This window comes from Catharus ustulatus, chromosome Z, assembly GCF_009819885.2.
Source record: "Catharus ustulatus isolate bCatUst1 chromosome Z, bCatUst1.pri.v2, whole genome shotgun sequence".
NCBI classification, from domain to species: Eukaryota; Metazoa; Chordata; class Aves; order Passeriformes; family Turdidae; genus Catharus; species Catharus ustulatus.
In genome coordinates, this window is record NC_046262.2 from 28,075,252 (window position 1) to 28,099,866 (window position 24,615).

The following is a 24,615-nucleotide window of genomic DNA, read 5'->3' on the forward strand; positions in this document are numbered from 1 at the left end:
AATTGAAATGGTGTGTTATTGCCTGCACTTACTTTATGTTTCATTATGTGTCAGTTCAGCAACTTTGCCTGTCACCTTCCGCTGTGCAGAAGAAAAAAACTTGATTGACAAAAGAATCACGAGGTTCGTTCTTCCAGTTGGAGCTACCATCAACATGGATGGCACAGCTCTTTATGAAGCAGTAGCAGCCATATTTATTGCACAGCTGAATGACTTAGAACTGGATATTGGCCAAATAGTTACCATTAGGTAAGACTAAAGCCATCACATGCATTCTGTGGGAAGTGATTCTTTTTGTGGGTGGTACATTAACTTCGGATATCTCATGGGAAAGTTTAAACTATCATTCACAGCACAAGAAATAACAAACGCTCTCACTTCTCAAACCAAGGCCTAACCAGTGTAATCTGATGAGGAGTAGGATGGGCCAGGATATGCAGGTGGTATACAGCACTGTTATGAAAATTGCCATTATTTTTCCTGCAAATGCTTGCAAACCTAACTCAGCCTGTACCTTTGATCTGTCCAGTTTTCTTGCTAGAAATGTGTTGCCTGTTATTCAGAAATGTAACACAACAGTACATTAGAATATGGATCTTCCTATAAGCTTGAGACTCAACTTTGAGTAAATACTATTCAAGAGGAAAACAGAAATATTTAGGCTTTTTTCTTGAAGTAAAATAAAACTATTTGTGCCAGAAAACAGTTTCTGTGAGTAACGTGTATTCTGAATGTTTTTTCTGGATTTTATTTGGAATTTAGTGTCACAGCTACAGCAGCCAGCATCGGGGCTGCAGGCGTGCCCCAAGCCGGACTTGTCACCATGGTGATTGTGCTGAGTGCCGTTGGCCTGCCTGCCGAAGATGTTACTCTGATCATTGCAGTTGACTGGCTTCTGTAAGTTTAGGGTACCCCATATTTAATGATTTCTCCTTTTTCTTAATCTGATTTTTTAATGTTTGCATAAGTTGCCTGGAAATGTGTGAGTCTGAGAAAGAAAGCAATAAAATCATTTAGGACTGTTGCAGCAAATGGACAAAGATTGTTGTTATGGCCAGACTTGTTCAGAGTTGAATGTAGTATTGGCTTTGATTGTGAGAGAAGTCCTACTGCATGGGATGGCAGTGAATAACCTCACATTCAGAGATGCTTTCTGCCTTAAAGTAGTGGTCACAGCACTAATAAATCATGAGCATCGTCCTCAAGACAGACAAATTTGACAGTACCAAGAAATGTCTCTAGAGTGTCCGAGATGCCACCACATTATGCTAAATACAGACATCATTCCTGAAAACCAAATGTATCCACAAGCTGCAAAGCACATAATATCCATACACTGGCAGTAGAGCATAACATGAACCAAGCAAAACTGACCCTGGATTCCATATGCACACATATAGCAGGCTGTACACAGGTCTGTGCTGCCAGCACTACTTTGCTAGGGCTGTTCTTCACTGGGAGCACTGCCCTAGCCCTTGATCAACAAGCACACATAAATTGGGAGAATGATTTTTATGCCTAATCCCAACCACATAAGAGCACTTCAAAACCTCTCAATCCCTTCATCCGCTCTTTCTGGAGTGAAGCCTTTTCACCAAAATCTTTTCTGTTCAAGTAACTACTTCAAGTAACTACAGCTCGAGTACAGCAGTGTAACCACTACTATTGCAAAAGCCCAAAGAATCACAGAGTGTATTCTGGAGGGCAGAAGGGCATCAATACTCAGTTTTGTCCCACGTTACATAGGATAACAAGATTCACAAGTTAAGAATTATAATTTCAGTTCTTTTTCCTCCTAAACTGTGTGAGCTTTAATGGTCACCCCAAGGTCTTTTCCACCTGCATGGATGACATTTCACTGGCATCAATCCACTGATGTTAATAATTTCATAATATTTGCAGGTCTTCTTCAGGTTTATTTACACTCAAGTTAAATCCTTTGCTGTTCCTCCTCCACCCCTTCCAATCATTTTCTTGAAGGATTTCTGGCAGCAACCTATGTCTTTCATAGATATATTTACTTTATTTTATTATATAACTTAATTTTGCAAATACAGAGAAATGCCAGTCTCCAGAAAATCAGGGCTGTTGTATGGATCCAAGAATCAATTCAATTTATGTAAAAGCATAATTTCTCCAAAGGAACCAGTTCCATCCATAAATACATTCTTCTAGTTAGCTGTCTGCAACAGGGTCTAATTGTTTGCTATGCTCCACAGTCGTTTTGTTTTCTCTTCTATTCCTAGCAGGCATTTAATGTTTTAAAGTATAATGCAGATCAGTACAAACCACTGGCTCAGAGCAGATATCTAAAGAGTCTAAGAACAGAACAAATTTATATTGGTTCTTTTTCCAAGGTATTTGCCCAGCCTCCTGCAAACTGCAGTGCAGAGAGTTCCTGAGTTAGAAGTGATTTTTGTCTTCTTCTTCTGTGAATACCTCGTTGCTTTTGGACTCATGTTTCCACAAGTCCTGTGGAGATAAATTCCACATCCTAAATGATGTGTTGTGCAGAGACATAATTGAATTTTGTTTTCATTTTCATCCCTAATAATTTCATTTCATGCCCTCTACTTACTTATGGAAATGAAAAAGAAAGAGAACAATACCCTATTTCTCAGAGCAATTATGACTTTATGGATCTTATCTTTTCTTACAGACTTTTTAAAGTCCATAGCTTTTGTGGGGTTTAGGCACAATTTTAGTACATGGAAGGTACTTGTTCCACCATGAAAGATACAAATAATTCAAGAGGTTTCTTGTTCTAATTGAGGCATTTTTCAGACTAAGATGTGTTTTGCTGTGTAAATTAAATTAAATATTAATTTAATATACCAGGAATCATTGCTAGTGCATTTTACATCTCAGGAGATGGAATGCACATTTTCATGCCACATAGATTATTAACACTTTCACCTTTTGTACTTACTGCCTAAAATGTATAATTTTCCAAACTATTTGCTAGTAGTGGCTCATTAACAGCCCACTAGTTAATTCTGAACTTACCAAAGTTATATTACATAGGCTTGAGTAGTATTTCCACATGTTTAATGACAAATAGAAAAATTAATAGAATAGTACTATTATAACAGATGAGTTTTCAGTGCTGTTGATTTCCTCATTTGTGACAGTGATCCTACTAGAATCTTTACTGTTCTCTCTTCCTTTCCCTACCATATATTTTTGTTGCACACGGAAAACTTTTTTAGCACTGGAATTCAGCAGTTTTAGAAGTATTGAGAAATACTGTGAATATATCCACCTCAATGTCTCTGCATGGAAAGAGAAATTTGTTTTGCCACAGAGCCTTTGTAGTGCTATGTAGCTGAAAAGAAAAAACATGGAAGCATGGCCTTCCACTGTCTATACCATACTTCCTTGTCCATTTTCAAACTTTGTTATGTTGCAAGGGTTTGTAGTTCCTCTGCCAAGTAATGCAGGTTTTTAAGGCCTTTATGTCACATTTCTGTCTGGAGACAAATCAATAGTGCACGAGTATCATATTCCTTTAAGTGACTTGTTTAGTACAAGTTTGTACTTCAGCCTTTATCAAGGAGAAGCTAGCAGAAGACAGGCCTTTCCCTTTTCCAGGTCTGGGTCAGAATACTGAAGATACTGGGCTAGATCCTGTTCTGGCTGAGGACATGACTGTTAGAATAACAAAAGGCACAATGCAGACTCTGCTGCTGCACCCCACAGTCTGTCATTCCAACATTTTATAAGGCATTGCCACAGCAGTGGAATTATTGCTCTAACAGACAAGTGACATGACTTGCAGTCATGAGTTTTGCATGTTCTGTACAGTCATTTCTCATGAAAATTACTCCAGACTTCTTCAAATATATGTGGGTAAAATCCTGTTTCTTGTTTTACAAGAATATTTTCTTTTAATTGAATAATTACCCAAATCTGCACTGGGAAGAAAACAGCACTGCATGAGATGGAGTACCTTACTTTTACTAAAAGGATTTTCTCAATAACTAAATGGTTTGTCTCACAACATTTTTATTCCATAGGGATCGGTTCAGAACCATGGTGAATGTCTTGGGAGATGCCTTTGGTACCGGAGTAGTGGAGAAGCTCTCAAAAAAGGAGCTGGAACAGATGGATGTCACCTCTGAAGTCAACATAGTCAATCCTTTTGCCTTGGAAACAACAATACTTGATAATGATGAAACACAGGCCAAGAAATCTTACATCAATGGAGGCTTTGCTATAGATAAATCTGACACCATATCCTTCACACAGACATCCCAGTTCTAAATCCAGTAGCTTTCAGATAAAAAGGAGCATTAGGGGACATGGTCATATGCAATATCTCAAAAAGCTTAGAGGAAATTGAGAATTAATTACATCTCACTTACATTTGATTTACCACACAGACTCTGATTCTCCTTACCAGTTCTGCCCCTTCTCATCATCTCCCTCAACAGTTTGAACTCACCATTGTTAGTCCTTACTGATAGGTTGAAGAAAAAGACAGTTGTAAAATACTTTTTTATTTAATTTTTTTTAATGTATACTATTCCTGAGGTTGTGAAATGCCTCTCTGTAATCAGCATGCTCATAAATGGGCCATAGTTGGAACAGATAAATGTGTTTTACTCAGGAGTAGCGCAGCATTTCACACATTACCACATCACAAAGCACCTGTATGAAATCCCTTTTTACATCCTTGCCTTTTAAACAGGTTGCACAGTACTTGACAACTCCTGTAACTTGATCATTTGCCAAAATGCTAATTTCTGCAGCTGAGGGGATATTACTTGCGTGATTCAGGAAAAAACAGACCAGAAGGGCCTTGTAATAAGTACATTTTACTGTGAATAGGGTTTAGTTTTTCTTCAATTGTGAAATAATTAATCACTGAAAGACGTCCAGTATTTATGTAGCTATGTTTCCCCATACCTTTCATGTGAATGCCAGCTCCTGCTATTGGCCTTCAGTTGTGAAATAAATTGGTCTGAGCTGGCTTTTCTGGCATTTGAAAAGCTTTTTAAAATGGTACTTTACCTGTTTAGGTCGACTTTGATGGCTTCCTTGTACATTTCCATCAGAAACAAACAAATCAATTTTATGTTGTCTACTTTTGATTTTAACAAAATATTAGTCAGCCCAAAAGTAAGCAGAGGTCATGAAGACAAAAGTGCAAAGTGCAAATTCTAAATATTTCTTCCTTGCAATAAAAGCAGATAGATAGATATATACATATATACATATATCAAGAATGTAGGAATTAGACCTTTCTCATAGAAAGAAGCCACTCTCACTAAACTCCTTACACAGACTGGTTGTTTTTTTGGCTCCTTGGTTTAGTTTGTCAGTTGAACATGCAAGTTTATAGCTGCAACACCACTACAGTGCCAACCTGTCAGCTAAACTGTATCTTTATGAATCATTTCTGGACCTAGAAAATCATGTCCTCAGGTGGCTTGCTGTAAGATAAGAAGCACCGAGAACTTCCTCATTAAAAATCTCCATTTTCTATAACATTTTATACAAGATTTCCATGGTGCAAAAATCACTCTCTCAAGGGAGGAATTGCTGTAATAATTTTTTTCTGCCTTGCACATTGAAGTAGTTAGCCATTTTATATATAAATTAAACTGAAATTCATATACAGTTACAGTAATTTCACGAATACAAGCCGCACTGTTTTGACCAAAATTTTGCTCCCATACCGGGAATGCGGCTAATATTCAAGTGTGGCCAATATATGAACAATTTTCTGACATTTTCAACCCTGGGAGTGCAAACCAAGTCAGTGCAAACTGCAAAGTCGAGCTCCTGCCAGTAAAACCCTGCATTTACGCGGTTGTTACAAATTGATACTCTGTTGCGCGGCAGGTGGAGCTGCTCCGTGCAGGCAGCACAGGGGGTGGGGAAGGTGGGGCAGCTCCCTCCTGCTGGCCCCGCGGCTCGGAGGAAGCAGGGGCAGCTCTCTCCGCTTGGCCCCGCGGCTCAGGGGAAGGCGGGCAGCTCTCTCCGCTTGGCCCCGCGGCTCGGGGGAAGGCGGGCAGCTCTCTCCTGCTTGGCCCCGCGGCTCGGGGGAAGGCGGGGCATCTCTCTCCGCTTGGCCCTGCAGCTCACGGGAAGGCGGGGCAGCTCTCTCCGTTTGGCCCCGCGGCTCGGGGGGCTCCCGTCCCCGCGTGCCGCCGCTGCAGGAGCAGGCAGGCTCCATCCCCGGCTCCCATGGCCGCCGCAGGTGCTGGTGGGCTCTGTGTCCCCCCTGCCGCCGTGGGGCAGTGCCAGGCCAGGGTGACCAAGCCCAGTGGTGGCGGCGGCCGGCCCCAAGCATCCCCGCCGAGCGGCAGCGCCGAGCTGGGCCACCCAGCCCTGTCGGCAGCCCCGAGCCCTCATGGTCCGAGCCGAGCCAGTAAACCCCGCCCTGCCGCGGTTCTGTTACTAATTGGCAACTTTGTTGCACATGGGTCCTCGCTGCGAACAACAGGGCGGCTTATACTCGGGTGCGGCTTATTTATGGACAAAAACCAAAATGTTTGCCAACACCCGGCGGTGCGGCTTATACTCAGTGCGGCTTGTATTCATGAATTTACTGTACTTCTTTGTGAATAAGCTTGTGGTATGCATAAAATCACATTCATATGCTAACAAAAAACCCTATAAGTACTTGCAGTGTTACTCAATTCAATCCTACACTTTTGTATTTAAACAGACCAGAAAGTGTGCCAAAGAGAACTGATTAAGAAGAAAATATTTACTGTAGATTTTGATAAATTGCACCTTAGATTAATGAGACATAATACTGTATTTAAATTTAACATCATAAACTATATGAAAACATGAATCTAAGTATTGGTAAATTTATACAATATAAAGGAAATGTACAGATTGATTAAATCAATCGTTTACCTTTGCAGAAACGGGATTAAATAGTCTTTATTTGTGCAGCTTTGCTTATGGGAGGAAAAAGCCTACCAGTTTCCATGACTAGCCTATAACCTATGCCTTGTCTTTAACTAGCTTTTAAAGTCACTCTTTTATGATCACCTTATTATGTAGTCACCCTGTTAATGATGTACTGTGAACAGTGTTCCTAACGTGCTATAAATAAATAATTTCCCTCTTTACTCTTGTTTTAGCCTATCTTCTCCTTAAGAGCTCCTTTAGCTATAAGAAGAAATCCGAACCATATCAAATTCAGGATTTATGTTATTGTCTCTAGTGATTTTGCTGTAGTTTTTGCAAGAATTCCTTCAACAAAACAAATGCTTAAGAACAAATGCTGAGATTGGAAGAAACCCCTCTAACTATGGGTGATCTAGATTCGGAGTATGCTGTTATTAAACACAGGATTAAGCAGGGGATTGTTTACCTATAACTTATTTATCTGGATCAGATGTAACTGAGCAGGTGTTGATGGTATTGTTTTGCCATCCACTCAACCAAGAGACCAAACCATATGGTGAAAATCCTCTTAAGTCCAAAGATGCTTTTCTTGACACTGTATTGCAAGTATTTATCTTCTATATATATGTGGAAGCACCCTGCTTGAGCGACGTCTCTTTTCCTTAGACTCCTGGTCTGGAAGATTTGGAGAGTTATGGAGAATCCCTGTTAGAAAGGCATCTGCAGATTTAAGTAAATTTGACCTGGAGGACTAGGTTACCCATTTCAGCAACCCTGCTGAAATACTTGGGGATTTTTAGTTGACTCTTTAACTCTGAACAAAGAAAGCACTTGTACGTTAACATAAACAGGTCTGTGAACATGCACAGGTCAGCTATATCGGCTCCACAAGATCTAAAATTGCATAAAAACTATCATGACACATGCAATTCACTTGTTCTTTAACATTCCTTGATATGAACAGAAACTGACCAGTGGTGCATAGGCAGGGAGGAGGCAGCCAGTGGATCCCCATGGTGAGACACCATGAGACCTGTGCCCTCATCATGCCATCACCACGCAAACCCTTCTGCATCACTTGCCCCTCACAGGGTCAAGGTCCGCAAGGTGGCTGGTGACCCACACGACCTGCCCCAGACCCATGTGGACCCTTAGCCCCATCTCAGAGTGCTGCTCCTAGCTGGAGACCTTCAGTGGAGATGGGGACTTCCTGGGGACAATGACCTCTGGGTGCTGGTGTAGGATCCTATGGGGTCAGGGACCTTCAGACTCTCAGCGGACCTGCCATTTAGGATCATGGGTGGGTGACATTCCCACACTGAGGTGGCCCTGTTCCCCAGCTCCATGACCTTTTACTCCTCCCCTACTGTATCAGGGTCAGGGACAGGGCCAGCATGCTAGAGTCTCTCACAGATTTCTCACCAGAGAAGAGATGATTAATTTAAAATTTGAGCTGTAAATCCTGGTTACATCAAAGCAGGTCTTAGGCACAGCTGCCTTCCCACTGCTCGAAGCACCATGGCAGCTGTATCACTGCCCTCAACTGTGCTGTACCCAGGCAGCCCAAGGGGAACGACACTTCAGGGGACACAGGGGGTTGGGGTACCCCTAATGCTGTCCCACCCAGCCCAAGGAGTGGATGAAGATCAAAGGGAGCAAGGGAATTTTGGAGTTCCTGTCCCCCCAGTCCCAGGTGGGGTGGCTGAAGAACAAGGGGACCATCAGGGAGCACCCCTTCAGCCAGGGGTCCCTAGCCCAGCACAGCTGCAGACACGGGACTCGGTGATGTGTAAAAAGTCCCTTCCAATCCGGCCTCTTCCACGACTCCACAACAACCGGCTGCCAGGGCCAGGCGTTACCTGGCAACAGGAGCACCACAAACACAGGCACATGTGACCGGGGCTCAGGGAGGCACGGAAGAGGAGCAAGGAGGCTGCTGGCTGCCCGCATTCCTAGCTGCAGCTTCATTCCGAGCACGAAGTGCCTTGTTTTCAGGCAGGGCAGCAGCCATGGTCTCGGTCAGCCTGTTAGAGCTGCTGGATGACGCCATCGGGACGCCCGAGGTCAATGTCAATTTAGAGGCGCTCCGCAGACTGCTGCGAATCATGTTGGAACACCTGAGCCTTCTGGGCCTGCAGGACGCGGTCCCGCAGGAGGAGGAAGGCGGGACCGGCACCGAGGCTGCGGCACGGGTCTCGGAGCAGTCGCCCGGGAAGGACGAGCTGCAGGAGACCAGGAGCAGCCCTCCTGCGGCTGCCGACATGGGAGAGGTGGAGAATACTGAAGCCAAAGTGAGTGGCATCTTCAAGGTAGAGACTTTTCCCACCCCCTGGGTGCTCCCCCTAAGACGCCCCCTCCTGTGGGGTCTGTGCCCTTATACCAAGGTTTTGTTGAAGCCCAAGCTCCAAGCAGCATGTTGACTTTCATTGTAGGAAAGGGAGGCAAATTTGTTGGGAATATCTGGGACTGAAACACTGCTCTGGGTGCTTTGGGTCCTTCCCATTTTGAGTCTTCTCCTGCAGACCCAGAAATAGGCTCCCCAGGACAGGGGTAGGAGTCTCTGAGGAGATGCTTGCCTGGAGCTCACCCCGGCCACTCGTCTCTCCTAGGCCACAGCTCTCTCCCAGGAGATGGCTGAGACTAAGGCCACGCAGTCCAGCATGGGACAGGAAATCCAGAGGATCAAGGAGGCACTTGGCCAGGTGAGCTGCCGCCATCAGCATGTTACAGGTCTGAGACATCTCTGTGTGCTGGAGGTTCAGCTGCATCCGGCCGTGCCAGATCGATGGAGAGTGCCCAGCTATCTGGCTGTGCCCCACAGACCATGGTGCAGGCAAAGGTCCTGCAGGTCCCCAGGGACTCTCCCATGAGGTTCATCCCTCCCACCCCCCTCTCCTAGACCACGAATCTCTGCAAGGATCTTCGTAAAGAGATCAGTGAAATGAAGGCCACACAGTACCGCATGGGAGAAGATATCCGGATGATCCAGGAAGCACTTGCCCAGGTGAGCTGCTGCCTTTGTGACTGAATTGGGCCCTCCCTGCCTCTCAAGACTGCCACCCTGTGATTGTGGGTGTCACCCAGTGTGAAGGGCAGTGAGAGGGCAGAGTAGGAAGGGTGTCCTGTGAGGGAACTCAGCCTTGCCCAGTAGGAGGCTCCCACCTCTGCCTGCAGATCAACCTGGTAGTAGAGGTCACTGTCTCCCTCAACCAAGGCGCTTTGAACTAAACAAAGCCCTGGAAAAAGGGAGTGCTGGGAAGGAAAGAAGGTAAAGATCTACCAGTGCATGGCAGCCTCAGTGCACCCAGGGTCTCTCTGGCTTGGGCCCAAGATCAGTAGTGGATGCTCCCAGGTCCTGACTGCAGTCCCTCCTTTCACCCCTCTCCAGAGGAACGTCCAGGATGCTGCAAGCCAGCCATTGGTCCTCCATGACCAACCCACCATTAGGATGCAGACAGAGACCCCCAGTGCACAAAGTGGCACCACTGATTCCCAAGCAGACCATCAAGCTATGGAGAGCATCTTCAGAGACCTGTCTGAGCTCCAGGGCCAGATGTCCTCCCTGCAGAGCCTGGCCAGAGACCTGCAGGGTGAGAAGGAAAAGGTAAGCCCATAGCAGTCCCTAAGGGGACTGCAGGGATGCCAGGGGGAGTTGGCAGGGAGAAAGCAGACAAAGGAGAGCATGGGGTCCATGCCCTGACTGTGCTACTACCACCGTTCCCAGATCAGACAGCTGGAGGATACCCTTGGAAAGCTGGATATGACTGTAGCCACGAGCGAAGTCGATAGCACCAACCAGATTCCCCTACAGCTGGAGTAAGAGGACGGGGAGAGTATTTTGTATCCTATGGGGCTGCAAGGGAGCTGGGAGGTATGGGGGGTGGCAGTCCAGCTGTTGGGGAGGACAGCTCACCTGAGTGGCCTTGTGGAGACTCAGCCTGCCTGTGCTCTCATCTTGTTGGCTAGGTCTGCACTGCAGGAGATTAAGGAGGAGCAGAAGGAGCTGAGAGAGGAGCAGAAGATTACCAAGGCCACACTAAAGCAGCTGGTCACAGCTGACGAGCTTCAGGAGCAGGTGAGGTTTGGGGGCAGCGCTCCAGCTGTTGTCCTGAATGGCAGAGTGCTCCTTGTGGGGTTCCTGGCCACACTCCCTGCCTGGTCAGGGCCATCTGGGTGCCAGATTCTGCTGGCTGCATCCATTGTATCTCAAAATCAATTCTTTCTCCCCTCTCTGCAGCTGAATGAGCTGAGGGCAATGATGGAGAATATGGGGCAGACACAGAGAGAGTTAGAGGAAGTGTGCCCTGACCGCAACTTGGATAACAAGCTTTTGAGGAAGCTCCTACACCGCTGTGTAAGGCTCCAGGAGCAGGTGGACTCCCTGGTGCCCCAGCAGGTGCTGAAGTCACTGCCAGAGAAGACCCAGGTAGGCAGCTGGCAAAATCGGGGAAACTTGGGAGGCTGTGTCAGGACCCTCTGTCTGGTTGTGCTTGCTGTAATGTAGAGCAGCACCCCCCAGTTTGGTTTGGATGAGTTGGCAGTATGGCAGGAAATTAAAGCCTTGTTACAAATGTCCAGCTGGCACTGAGGGCTCATGGCTGGTGGCCAAGTAACCCAGATCTCTCCTTGAGGGCAGCCAGACACCCTTTGCATGACACTATCTTGTTTGTCTTTCTCCCTGGAGCAGGATGAGGAGTTGCTAAAGAGCATCCAGGCCACTGTTGTGCGGGTGGAAGGGGACTGTGAGCAGCTCAGCTACATCACGGGGAGCCTCCGGGATGACCATCACCAGCATCAGAAAGATATCGAGGTTGGTGGCTGGACTCCCAGAGGGTCAGAGCATCCCCCAGGCACACTGAGGGTGGAGACTGCCAGAGGTCTGATCCCACTCCCACCTGCTCGCAGCCCTCTGTTGGTTCAAATGGCCTTTCCCAAAGAGCAGGGAGCATTGGCTGGCCAGAACACAGCTCTGACCCTGCTATGGTGTCATGAAATGCTTTCTGTGTTGCAAGGCTCTGTTCCGGTCCCTGGAGGGTCTTGAGAAGAAAGCAGACAAGGAGGACCTGCTGCTGCTGGTATGGTCTTGAGAGTCCATCTTCAGCCCAAGGGATCTTGGGGGTGTTGGGCAGGGTGACAAATGCCCTTTGTCCTTTAAGTGCTCTGCAGCAAAACTGGGTGTTGAAAAGAGAGGGTGTAAGACTGGCTGCAGATCCCTTGCCAGCTCCCTCTGTCTCCCTCTTTAAGTCCCTTTGACCCCATGAGGGTGATGGGGTAAGCAGGCCACACAGCTCTGAAAAGGGCACAGTGGCCCCACAGGAATGTCTCTGCATCTGTCCCCAACATGTGCTGGCCCTGTCTCTCGTATGTCTGCCCTGTGCACACCACTCTCCTGCCTTTCCTCCCTGCTAGAAAGTGGACAAAGCAGCCCTGGGCAGCAAAGTTAGTTGCGCCCATTTTGATGCGAGCATGGAGCGTCTGGAGGAGAGGATACAAGACTTGCTGAGACGGGTGTTGGGCCAGGAGCAGCGCTGGCAGGAGGCGCAGCAGCGGTTCAATGATGCCCTGGACTTCAAGGTGAGGGGTGCCTTATCCTCACAGTACAAAACTGGGGCTTTGCAGCCTGAGGCAGCATCCCTCTGAGGTTTCCCTCTCTGCTTGCTTTTCCCTGGGGACTACCATGTTCCATCCTGGAGCAGCTGGTTAAGGGTGTGCATCTGTCCACAGCTGGATCGCCTGGAGCTCAGGCCTTTCCAGAAGCAGCTGGAGGATACCTGGGCAAGGATCATCAAGGATCTCAAGGATGAGTTGTCAGTAAAGATTGACGACGCTGCTGGAATTAAGCAGTGAGTGCAATGGGATGGTATTGGCTTTGGCAACAGCACTGGCCTTGTTCCTTCCTGTATGGTACCCTGGCGTGAGAACAATGTAGCCAACAAACTGCAGGGACACTGTCAATGCCACTACATCTTCTTCACCCATCAGTATCAGATTCTCCACATCAAAGGAGGCACAAGAATGGGCATCTGCAGAAAGGAGCTGTCCAAACTAGAACTGGAGTGTGGGTGCAAAGGTTCAAGGATGGTGGACAGAGAGTAGTTCCCCTGGGCAGGGGTGCAACACGTTGCCACAGGCCTCAGTCATGACCTGCCTTCCTTGGCAAGGTGCAGGGGAGTTGTGAACATTGAGAAGGAATTACACTGGGGAAGGGCTGGTTTGGATGGCAGTGTAGGTGCCTGCACCCTTCCACTCATATCCCTGCCTGCTCTGGGCAGCTATGGGCCACAGCCACAGTTCAGCAGTGCCAGTGCTGCCAAGGCAAGTTTGTCTCCTTGTCCCCTTGGGCAGGAGGAAAACCAGGCTCAAAGTGCCACAGTTCCCCCTGAAATCAATGAGTCTCCTTGCAGCAATGTGCCTGGCTCCTGTTCCTGCCTGTGAGCTGCTAGCTGTGTGCACTGCAGCCCTGTCAGGAGCTCACCCAGCCTTTTCTCCCTTAGGCAGCTGCTGGTCCCTTACAAGTGCCTGTCCTGCGACCGGCACCTCAACATGCAGGTGCCTGGCCCGTGAGTAGCACCTGGCGCCAGTAAATACACTGCGCCGTCTGGGGGGCTGGGTGGGTGGGACAGGGGATGGGTGCTGGTGATCCCTGCTGTCTCAGGCACAGGGGTTAGAGTGTTTGCCTGGAGTGCCTGATGCTGCTGAGCCCCCTCTGAAGCCATGTCTTTCAGATGTGGAATGGGAACACCTCCAGGAACACTTCCCTGAGGGTAGCAGGCAGAGGGATGCTGTGGAGTACAAGTCTATGGGTTTTGGTGCTCTGCCCAAAGCTAGGGTGGCTTGTTTGTCCCTAATCACCCACCCATGGCTTCTGCCCTCCCCAGGCACATTGACACACTCCCACTCTTGCCATCGCTCTCCAGTGGCCACCTCTGTACCATCACCATGGAGGAACAAGCACAACAGCACGGTCAAAGGTAGGGGACATGGGGACCCATCACTGGCCACTGGGATGCTGGATAGTACCATCTTGGCAAGTGAGATCTCTTCCCTGAATCGGGACAGAGGGGGCCAGGGAGGCTGGGCAGGGCAGGGCAGCAGGGGGGGGCCACAGAGGGCCAGCTGTACTTGCCCCAGGTCTCTGGGGTTTTAAAGCCCCTACTGCACTGCTCCATCACACCCTGGTCTCAGTGGACTGAAGCCACATGTCAGTTTTTTCTGGTCTCAGATAAGCCCCTCAGGCTTGGTGGGGATTTAGCAGAGTGGGACAGGCAGCATTTGTAGGGGAGTCAGCAGAGACATGTGTCAGTAGGGAGCACCCTCTTCCCCGCTCCCTGGCACGGTGGAATGAAGCCTAAGGTACCACAGTGATGGACAATGAGCATCTCCATGCCCATCCCTCAGGAAGCTGGTCAATAGCAAGTTCCTCAAGTTGCAGAGCCGCAGGGGACAGGACACATTCAATACACCACTCAAGGGTGTCCTACACCTCTCCAAAAAGGTAGGGATGGTGAAGGGAGATGTTGAGCATGTGGAGGCCACCCTGCCTCGTTTCCTCAAGGAGAGATGGGTGGGGAGGGTTGCCTGGGGATGCTGAATTGGGCCCCACGTTGCAGCCAGCCATTCTCTCTTTCCCAGCCCAGCGTGACTGAGCTGCTGGGCACAGATGGCCACATGGATTGGGGCAAGGACCACAGGCCTGAGGTGTCAAAGAGGGTGCAGGATAGGCTGGATATGGCCTGTCAGGATACCAGTGGTGGAGGGGAGAGAGCACCAGCTATTTGCTGGTGTTGGGTGAGCAGGGCTCTCTCTGCAGACCTGGGCTGGTGCAGGGAGGATCTGGGGTCTGGTGCAGGCTGAGGAGGGGTGGAAGCAAAAAGGAGAGGGGTGACTGGCAGATGGGACAACTGATCCTTGGGTGTGTTCAAAATGGAGTGCACTGTGGAGATGGCTGTGGCCAGTGTGGGAAAATAGCTCATAGGTTGGAGGGCAGAGGCCAGTACTCTGTCCCTGAGTGTCTCTGTCCATGCAGATGCCCCTGAGCTTCAGGCTCAGGGCTTCAGGCTTCAGGCTTACCTCTGTCCTTTGCCCCCAGTTCCCACCACCTTACTAAAGCATCAGCCAGCCAGGATGCTCAGGGCCCTGCATGAAGGAAAGACTGGAACAGCTGCCCAAAGGGATTTCTTTTCAGGTTAATAAAAAAATTGTAACCTGCTGTGTTTGAGATATTCTAAGTAAGACTGATTTCCAAACTAACCGCCCGTTTCAGAGCTGCCACCCTAAAGCTGGACAGTTGCCACAGGAAAGGGTAAAGTTTTGGTGGGGACAGGAGCAGGAGAGCTTGGCGTGAGCTCCCAGACTGGGTCATGGGAATATGTGGGGGATGTCACTCAGCCAGGTAGAAGGGCTGGGGTTGCCCCAACCCATAGGCTGTGGAGGTGCAAGAGGTGTAGTCCCTGGGTAACTCCCCACCTATGCTGCTGATGCCCCTGAACTGAATTTTGGCAAGACTGCAGCAGCACCATGCATCTTGGGGGAACTCAAGGTGAGCCCAAGCAGCATTGCTCAGTGCAGCACTATCATCACCATCACTGCACCCTGGGAACAATGCAAACCTGTGGGACCCTGGCAGGGAATGCTCAATTTGTTGTGGAATGTGCAGCAGTGATGCTAGTGCCACTGCTGTCCTCACCATCTATGCCACCTACTGTCCCTGGTGTCCATTAGGTGACATAGTGTCCTGTAGGTCCCTGGTGTCCCATAATTGACAGTGACCATGTAGCAGGTACAGTTCCTACACCACTTGTCTTTCCCAAGGTTGAGGCCCTGGAAGTGTCCAGTGACATCACCCTCACCTGCTGTTCCCCAGCCCCATGAGGAAGCCCCAGTCTCATCCTGGGGTACAGCTTCAAGGTGTGACTCTCCAAGGGGATAGGGACTGCCAGAGGTAGATGAAGAGTGATTGATCTGTGGGGACAGGGATGTCAGGGGCATTGGGAATTCTAGAAGGTTGGGGACTACCGTAGGGCTTTGGAGACAACAGGGACCTCTGGGGTTGGTATAAGAGTCTGGGAAACACCAGGGTGTCAGGGTGCATGCAGGGATGCAGGTTGGGGTGAGTGTTTGGGTGCACAGGATCCTGACTGTCCCACCAAGCCATGGTGCTCAGCACCAAGCAGGCTCCATTGTGGGCACCATACGGGACACGTCTCTGTCCTCACAGCCCTACATGCTGATGACCACACAGCGTGGTGAGCGCTGGGTGATGGTGGACAGGTGAGGGGTCTTCAGGAACGAAAGGGTGCCCTGCACGGTGTCTTTTTCCATGTGGTGCTGGTCAGGCATCCCTGGACTTTGATCCAGGCAGTCACTACTGCAGGCCCCGTGCACCCCAACACCATCAGCACAACATGTTGGGGGGCCATGGTGAAGAGGGGCAGGACGAGGGGTGCTGGGGAGCTGAAGGTGCTGGAGAAGATTAGGGACATCTCACCTTGGCTGCAGGGGGTCAGGATGTTGAGGGGTGAGGATAGCTTGGGATTTGAGGTACCTGAGAGCCCACAGCTGGATGCCGAGTGCCAGGTGCTAGAGCTGGGTCCAAGACCATCTGGCAGGTCTAGACCTGCTTTTGGAAGATAGTGGATATTTACTCCAGAACTTTTCTCTGTCTGGCTCCTCCTGTATCAGATGCAGCTGGTTTTGAAGCAATGTAATCTTCCCCAATCTCGTTTAAACCCATTGCCTCCAGAACTCCTCTGAAAACTTCATTAACAACATTTACTGAATTTTCGTCAGCCAAAATGTTAGTCATCAAAACCTCTTCCACACTTAACAGTTCTCCTTTCCATGGATGAGCCCAGAGGAGCCAGGGACTCTGCATGGGATGGCATCCCCTCCCCATGTAGTGCTGGCTATGGGGCACCTCCAGGAGGTGCCGGAACTCATCCAATAGCTCTGTCTGTGTGAAGGCTGCTGTAGCATTTGTAAGCATGGGAACATGGAGGCAGGCTCCCTGGCCTTTGCTGAGACCCTGGCAGGAGGGTTGCACTGGATGTGAGGCTGGCTGAAAACCTGTGGGCAGAGAGCTACTGAGGTGGGGGTCCACAGCAGGAGCTGGAGAGGAGATGTGAGAGCAGGATAAGACACGGTCCTGTGCCCCCATAGGGTCCATGAGTTACACTCTGGGTGAGGAGTGAGGGAGCATCTCCTTGTGATTTGGGAACCAGAGTGCTCCCTCCTGACCTCTTCTCCCAGTACACTGCATTTACAGCATTAATCTTATCTTTACAGTGGGCTTGGACCTGCTTTAAACTGTCAGTGTCCTCCTGCTTCTTGGCACCATTATTTTAAGGCCAGTCACATCAATCACTACTGGTCAAACAAAAGTGGCAAGTATAAAGAAGTTAATTCTTCCCCTGGGCTGGCTGTTGAGGACAGAGACATGAGAGTCCTGAACCCTGGCCCTGACCCAGCAAAGGTGTGCAGGAGGAGCAGAGGGTTGTGGAGCTGGAGATGGGCCCACTTCAACATGGGCATGTCACCCACCCCTGACATGCAACCTTAGGGGCCTTAGAGACCCCTCACCTCCCTGGGTCCCCAACCGGCCTCAGTGGTCTCTCTCCCCCTAAGTCCTCAATCCCCCATTCTAGATGTCTTTGTTCTCACAGATCAGTTTCTCCCTGAATATCCTCACCTCTGGCTGTCCCTATCCCCTGGAGGGTCCCACCTGAGGCAGCACTGCAGAGGAACTCAAAAGCACCTTGTTTAAGACACCAATCCCAGGTTATGATTGACACAATAAATCGCTGAGCTCAACCAGTTTATTTCAAGACAAAGTTCAGTTCATAATTTTTTTTTAAATTTGGTGTGTGGAGGATTTGGGTAAACAGCAAAGCACAGCTGTCTCACTGTAGCTTCAGGGGGAAATTCCTCCATGAAGGAAGTTCAGGTCTAAAGCATGAGTCCGAACAGAGTGACTACTTTATGGAATAAAAGGCAAAAACTAAAAATGACCCAAAATTCAGATCTCTTTTTCTCAACTCAGCTATCATCTCTATCATGCTGCTAAGGCCTTGTAATGCCTATACCCTTTCATCCTATGTTTAAAAAAAACCTTTTAGCTTAAATAAATGCTTTGGCTCTTTGGAGGGAGTTTTGAGCAAAGAATGGGCTCGGAGGGAGGAAAGTCCTGCTAGGCTTCATTTTGGGGAGAAGAAGTCTCTTCTCAGAGCAGGAGAAATTATAAAATGGAAAAAATTTAATGAAATATGACATTTTATCCCAATAAACTGCATAAGAAGAGGAGGAAAGGCCACTGGAGGAGGGAACTGGGCAAACTGGCGACACCTGAAACACTTAAGCCCCCCCCCACCCCGAAGCAGGATATGGGTTAATTCTGGGAGGGTTTAGGGATATTTTTGGATCTGTTTCTTCCCCACATCCACTGCTGGTACTGAAAACAACAAATCTTATTTTCACTTAAAAGGGGACAGTCTTCTCAAAAACAAAAGGGTTGGGGATTTATCAGCACTTTCTCCTCAAGGCAACAGTGCAGAGGCCACCATTTTTTTAACAAGTTCCTCCCTAAACTGGGGGTTTCTTTTCTTCTCTGTGGGCACTGTTTCAAGGTAGAAAATCACAATTTCCCACTGTGCTAGCTGTTCCCTTGGGGAGAAAGCCCAAAATGGAGCAAACATACAAAAAAACAGAGGATTGAAAACACAGACACCCCCGTGGTTTTCACTGGAGCTGTATTTTCTGTTTTCTGGATATAACAAGCTGTTGGTTTTAAAAAGTGCCTTTTGAGCTCCATTTTTACAAGCACCAACCAACACCAACAAACTAATAACCTGAATCCATCCCCAAAATCTACCTCTTCTCACTTACAGTGGACCTCAATCAGGAGCAGGAGAGTTTTAACACACCTACACAGTGGAGGGCCTGCAGTCCTCACCCAGATTTGTCCCTCCATGCCTGCTGCACTTCTCTTGGATGCACTCTTCCCTCTCGGTCTGATTCTGAGGTGCTAGTGAAAGAGGAGCAGGATGGGGAGAAGCAGGAGGCAATGGCTGAAACTCCTCCCCCGGGGAATGCTCTTCCTCAAGACCCAAACCTGACAAGATGCATCCTGGGCTCCAGCTTTGTGGAAAAAACTTGGACTCTTGTGGAAAAAAAACCAAACAAACCCTTCAGCTACTCCCCACAGCCTCTTTCATGGGCTGGTATGAGATGTGCCTGTCACTCAGAAGGGTTTCAGGGTCCACAGGCCCCTTTGGGAGGGCTGCAAGGTGCTTCTGCTGGCTGTGCTCAAGGAGTGGGGGCTGTGCACCCTCCACACCCAACCATCTGCACACCCAGCTGCTGATAGGATGCTGTTGAGCTGCCCTTGAGCAAAAACAGGCTGATTTTCTCCCCACCTCAATACTGGGAGCCAGCTGTAGGGCTATTGAGTAACACAAAAAGGCAGGGGGTTTTTGTTTATTTTTTGTATGGACTTTCAAATTAAATATCCATTAAGCTTTTCAGACAAAAAGTGGATGGAATGTTGGAAGCTCATCTGTTGGAGCAGGATGCTGCAAAGTGCTTTGCTTTACACATCACTGGACCTTGTTTTTCAACCTCACCATGAGCCAAACAGGGAAACAACTAGTTATACAACTGAGCAAGGCTGTAATGTGGGTTTAGCTGTGACCTGTATTTTGTCAGGGCCCTTGTCTAAAATTAGGGTCCTGAAGATAAAAGTTGCTGCCCTTCCTGGTAGTTTCTCCTCTTCCTCAGACCAATGTGAAGAGTGCATGTGGATGGGGAGACAAGACTGGCAGCAAAGGAGTGACTGGGACTGCAAGAGGCAGAGACCTGCCTGTACTTGTTGATAACAGCACTTCAGTACATGGCTGAACCCTCATAACAACTTCTGCTGCTTCAAGATACTGTTCATTTAGTTTTTTCCCCTTCTATTCACTTGTAGTCAGTGAGATGGGGGATGAAATCCTGTCTGTGGCCTCTCTCCCTGCTTACGTCCTGGCAATGAATACAAAACCCTGAAAAGACCCAGCCTGAGTGATCCTGGGTGACATGAAGTGTGGTTTTAGCCCATTTCCCCTAAATTCTCTACAAATCCGAAGCAGAAAAGTTTCCACCTGCAAAACTTTATTATGAGACATCTAGCATCAGCAACAAAGCCCATTTCTTCCTCAGGGTGAGTTTTTAAACATCTCTTAGGGATGTTCTCCCTGTTTTACTGGTCCATGCATCCACTGATAAACAGCTGAGGAACTAAAAATACCTCTGTTCTCCTATTGAGAAGCAAAAGAGTGAAATGTGATTGTTAAATTAGATGTTATAAGAGAAATTAAATGGGGCTGTGGGGGAGTGCAGCTGTTAGTTGTTGAGTGGAGTGTTTGTTGGGGTGGAGGAAGTGTCTGCACTTGGCAGGTTCATAGTGGATTTTTGGGACAGAGGGTGAGCAGAGCTGGCCCCTTGCCCAGCCAGAGTGGCTGGAGTCGTTTACCTTCGAAAGTGGCCAGCGAAAGGCAAAGATTTCAGTCTGGCTATCACCATCACGGAAGGCCACCTGCCCACCAGCATAATCCAGGGCCACCTCGATGCGTTGGAGAGTGTGATTGTGGGCAGAGATGCAGGGCTGGGCCAGGTGAGAGACTGAAGCTGCCCCTACCACTGCCCCATAGCCCAAACCCCATGTTCAGGGCTCAGACTAAGCAGCCCTTATGGGACATGAATTCCCAAGCCTACCCCAGTGCCCAGTCAGGACAGCCCAGCAATGCTGGCCCCCTACAAAGCTCTGCTGACCCAAAACACAAAGGAGACACTCAAAATGCTCCATTCCTGAGGGCAAGAGGAGCTGGGGATGATTCCCAGCAACCTTCAGTCTGGCCATCTGATGACACCAGGATTGGGGGTGAGCTGTGGCTGGATCCAGGGTCACAATTGCTGGCAAGGAGAGGGATGTTCATGAGGCTCTATGCACTGGAATATCACCTCCAAAAATGGCATCAGAGAATCAGCTCCAGGCACTGAACCTAAATGGAAGTTCAGTAAGTCCCTGAAGCTGGACTCACCTCCCCAATATCCCTCTGAGTCTTCCTCCAGAGAGCACTCCAAGATGTCTGGAAACAGAAGATGACCCCAGAGATTTTTACGTCTGGATCTGGCCAGGGCCTTCCCCATATCCACTCAATCCCTGTTGCATGGAGAAGGCAAGACCACCTGAGATGGGAGATACAACTCCCTTCACCTGGGGCATCACCTCCCTCTACACATAATTAGTGTCCTAATTTGGGTACTAATTAACCATCAACAGCAACTGCCTCCTGTTTTTTATCCCTTAGGGCTAATCAGGAATAAATCCCCGATTTTCTTTTAATTAAATGAGCATTTGTGATGCTTTCACTTTCCAGCCAAATCTGTCAGCCCTGGGGTTCTGTGCCCTCCCAGAACCACTCGAGTTTCCCATTTCTGCTTAATAAATTCTGTTTTTTCGCCAGTTTTTACCCTCCAAGCACCTTTAAATTGTGTCACTGTCTCTGCCTGCCGGTTGGTTTTTCGGGTAAAATCCTCAAGCTGTTTCCAGCTGTGACATCAACAGCAGTGATGGCCACACCTTCCTGTCTGTGCACCTTGAGGGCAGTAAACTGGGGTGTTTAATGCCCAAATTTCCTTTTCCCATTGCTAGAAAACCACTGGGACAGCTTTGCTTCCCTGGGCAAGGCTCTCACTTCTGCAAGATGTGATGGAAGATTCCCCCATCATCACCAAGTTTTGGATTAACCACCAACCTTCTCCAGCTCCAAAGCAAAAATCCCAGAGGAAAAGAATACAGGGTAAGAAGATCCAAAATATGGAGGACTCGGGGCCAAAACTGGTGTTCCTGATGATGTGTTTTGCTCCAATACCTGCTCAAGGTGGTTTGGGCATCCTGGAGAGGAAGGGGCAAAGCTTCTTAGAGCTGCTTTCCTGTGAATAAAAGCCAAAAGCAGGGAAACAGATGCTGGGGCAAAGTTTTGGCTCACCCGTAGCAGGTCACCATCTGGTTGCTGGCACTTGGCCTGGAGCTCTGCATGGCATTGCTGAATCCATGACATCTCGAGCAGCTTCACCACATTGCTGTTCCTTCCACCTCCAGGACAGGCAATGGAACCAGGAATGAAACCATGATTCCTGGTCACTCAGCAGCAGGAAGCCCTGTCAGCATCACCCGCAGCTTCTGCTTCTCAGCACTGACTTGAGTCTGGGGCATGAAGGAGGAGGATGCTGGAGGGGGAATTAAGCAGTTTGGCCCCCACGGTGCACCCAGATGGCAGCACCACCCACCAGCATCTCCTGTCTTGTCTCCTTTGCTGCTTCCGTCAGCCTAGCATGGCATTCATCCTTCTCTTGAAGGGTTTTTAAGGAAGCTTCACACTGCTTCTGAAGGGAAAAGGTGTTTATACTCCTGGAGGAGGGAAGAAAAGGAGGAGAGGGGGCCAGGGATACAACCAGTGCAGACAGCCCCATCTTCACCCGCCTCTGCAGCTGCACCGAAGCAGATATGTACATGCACATCTACGGTACAATTAACTTCATAATTATGCTGCATGCACACCCTCACCTTATCCGTACAGTTGTGTAAACACACAGTGACAGCTGAGCATTCCAGGTCCCAGACAGGCTGTGAGATCCCATCTCTGCAAGGTCTCCTGTAAAATAGTTCCCAGTAGACCTTAAGAAGTTCCTAGCTCCCTTCAGTTTCCATCCCCCGCTCTTTGCACCCCCAGCCGGGTCCAAACCCCCTTTGGGGATCCCCATTTCCCCTCCACACCTGGAAGAGGAATAGGAATCCTCCACATCAAACCCTCCACCCTGCACTGGGTGAGAGCAGGAGTTTCAAATCTCCAATATTCAGTTTTGGTCCCAAAACTACCACCTGCTGTACTGTTTCATACTTAATCTTCACCAAATTAAAGCATTTCAGCTCAGTTTTGGCTTCCAGATGTTTGCCTTGCTTTTTTCCCTTAGAAAGACAGGAGAAGGCTTTGCCTCTGCTCAAAATACGTATTCTGGGGGCTGAGTTTTAAAGGAAAGTAGCGTAGCTCAGGCAGGGGGGATTTATGGGCAGAGGGGAACACAGCTGGATGGGACGAGCTATTTCCAGGGCGAATTCTCACCCCTCCGGCTGCACCAGGGAAAGCAGAGTGCGGCCAGGAGAGGGCTCCAGGAGATAAGGAATAAAGCAGGAACGTGAGCAGAACTCCCTGGAGCTCATTTGGATAGCAGCTTGGGGCGGGAGCGTTAAAGTGGAATAAAAACCCACCGTGGTGTGTCTTGTAACTGTAATAACGTTAACGAAGTTCCAATGTAATATATCTCAGTTTAACATAAGACATGCATATGTTTAAATATAATTGCAAATTTTAGTATGGAGCTATAAAAATAATAAAAATCCGGTGTGCTGCAAAATTGATCAGCTTTAGCTCTTTCATGGGGGAAAAAAAACAAAAAAACAAAAAAACTAAAAAACAAAAAAACAAAACCAAAAAAAACCCGGAGCAAAATCATGGGAAAAAAACAGCGCTGGGCATTCGTAGCTGCCAAAAAACTCGCTATTTATAGCCCCAGATTTGCCTTTACCCTGGGACATGGGAGCAGGCGCATAGAAAATTTCATTCTCGTTGTCTGATCCCAGGCAGTGGCCAGAGTTACTGACTCTTTGTGGTGTGGATAGGGACCGTGAAACCGAGCCCACACAAATCCAAAGTTTGATCTCTCGAGGGAGAAAACAAAAAAACCCAAACAAACAAACAAATCCTTTTCTCTCTTTGTTTTTGTTTGATTTTTTTGTTGTTATTGTTGTTGGGTTTTTTTTATTATTATTATTAAGCTTTCTTCTAAGAAACACCCAGAGATTTCAGTAATTTCACTATTATAAGCCGCACTGAGTATAAGCCGCACGTTACAATACAGAGTGTGATAAAAGGTATCTATTCTATCACCATCTGTTGAGGGTGGGGGCAGTGATCCTTATCTCAACAGCAGATATTCTGCTAATGGGCCATCCATTGAAACCAGGTGGGGCATTGTTCTTTATCTTTTCACAACCCACCCTTCCTCTAGTGAGTCATTTTCTGTTAATGGCCCGTTGAGTCCCACTGTGTGACTGATAAAATTACTGCATCCCATTGGAAGTTGCTCCAGCCAGGGCGAAGAGCCCAACATTTCTTACCAAGATAAAAGCAGAGGTTTTGGGACACTAAGGGAGCCCCTTTCTCCACTGGACTCCAGAGGAAAACCGGATTTCTCCACATCACCACTGGACCTCCAGAGGGAAACTGCACCTTGTACAGGAGCACTGCTTCAACTGAATCACATCTGTCACTGCAGGAGGACGCAGCCACCATTTAATGGGACTGCTACCAACACCCTGCCTGACAGGGTGTCAGGTTGTACTCTGACTTTGTCAGGGTTTGGAGTTTGTTTCTTTGTCGTACTGTATTTCTGTTTTAATTTCCCTAGTAAAGACTCTTATTCTTAATTCCCATATTTTTGCCTGAAAGCCCCTTGATTTCAAAATTATAATAATTTGGAGGGAGGGGCTTTACTTTCTCCATTTCAAAGAGGAGCTCCTGCCTTTCTCAGCAGACACCTGTCCTCCAAACTAAAACAGCAACTTTTCGTTCTTTGTCCGTATATAAGCTGCACCTGATTATAAGCCGCACTTTGGGTTCGGACCAAAATTTTAGTCAAAATGGTGCGGCT

General features: G+C 48.2%; 2 protein-coding genes across 9 annotated transcripts in view; both read left to right on the top strand.

Annotated features, from left to right (window-relative positions):
- Nucleotides 1–5,441, top strand: part of SLC1A1 (solute carrier family 1 member 1) — a 54,637-nt gene extending 49,196 nt beyond the window's left edge. For all 3 annotated transcript variants that reach the window (XM_033085899.1, XM_033085897.2, XM_033085898.1), the window contains 3 exons: nt 55–249; nt 763–897; nt 4,017–5,441. In XM_033085899.1, the coding sequence (XP_032941790.1) occupies nt 55–249; nt 763–897; nt 4,017–4,263 (577 nt within the window). In that variant the 3' untranslated portion in view covers nt 4,264–5,441. The remainder of the gene's footprint in view (nt 1–54; nt 250–762; nt 898–4,016) is intronic.
- A 3,310-nt stretch (nt 5,442–8,751) lies between these two features.
- Nucleotides 8,752–23,308, top strand: LOC117010793 (glutamine-rich protein 2-like). 6 transcript variants are annotated; one of them, XR_004420761.1, is made up of 15 exons: nt 8,752–9,161; nt 9,480–9,572; nt 9,770–9,874; nt 10,259–10,474; nt 10,595–10,686; nt 10,837–10,945; nt 11,108–11,296; nt 11,558–11,680; nt 11,883–11,945; nt 12,280–12,444; nt 12,595–12,713; nt 13,365–13,430; nt 13,749–13,841; nt 21,557–21,704; nt 22,007–23,308. XR_004420761.1 is itself a non-coding variant. In XM_033085774.1 (15 exons), the coding sequence occupies exons 1-15, from the start codon at nt 8,880–8,882 to the stop codon at nt 14,975–14,977; spliced, it is 1,830 nt and encodes a 609-aa protein (XP_032941665.1). In that variant the 5' UTR covers nt 8,752–8,879; the 3' UTR covers nt 14,978–17,849. The 6 variants fall into 6 exon arrangements, 5 of the variants coding, with proteins under 5 accessions (XP_032941665.1, XP_032941666.1, XP_032941668.1 ...); XM_033085774.1 differs by lacking the exons at nt 21,557–21,704; nt 22,007–23,308 and adding exons at nt 14,269–14,365; nt 14,960–17,849; XM_033085775.2 differs by lacking the exon at nt 22,007–23,308 and having other exon boundaries at nt 21,557–21,754.
- Nucleotides 23,309–24,615: the final 1,307 nt, after the last annotated feature.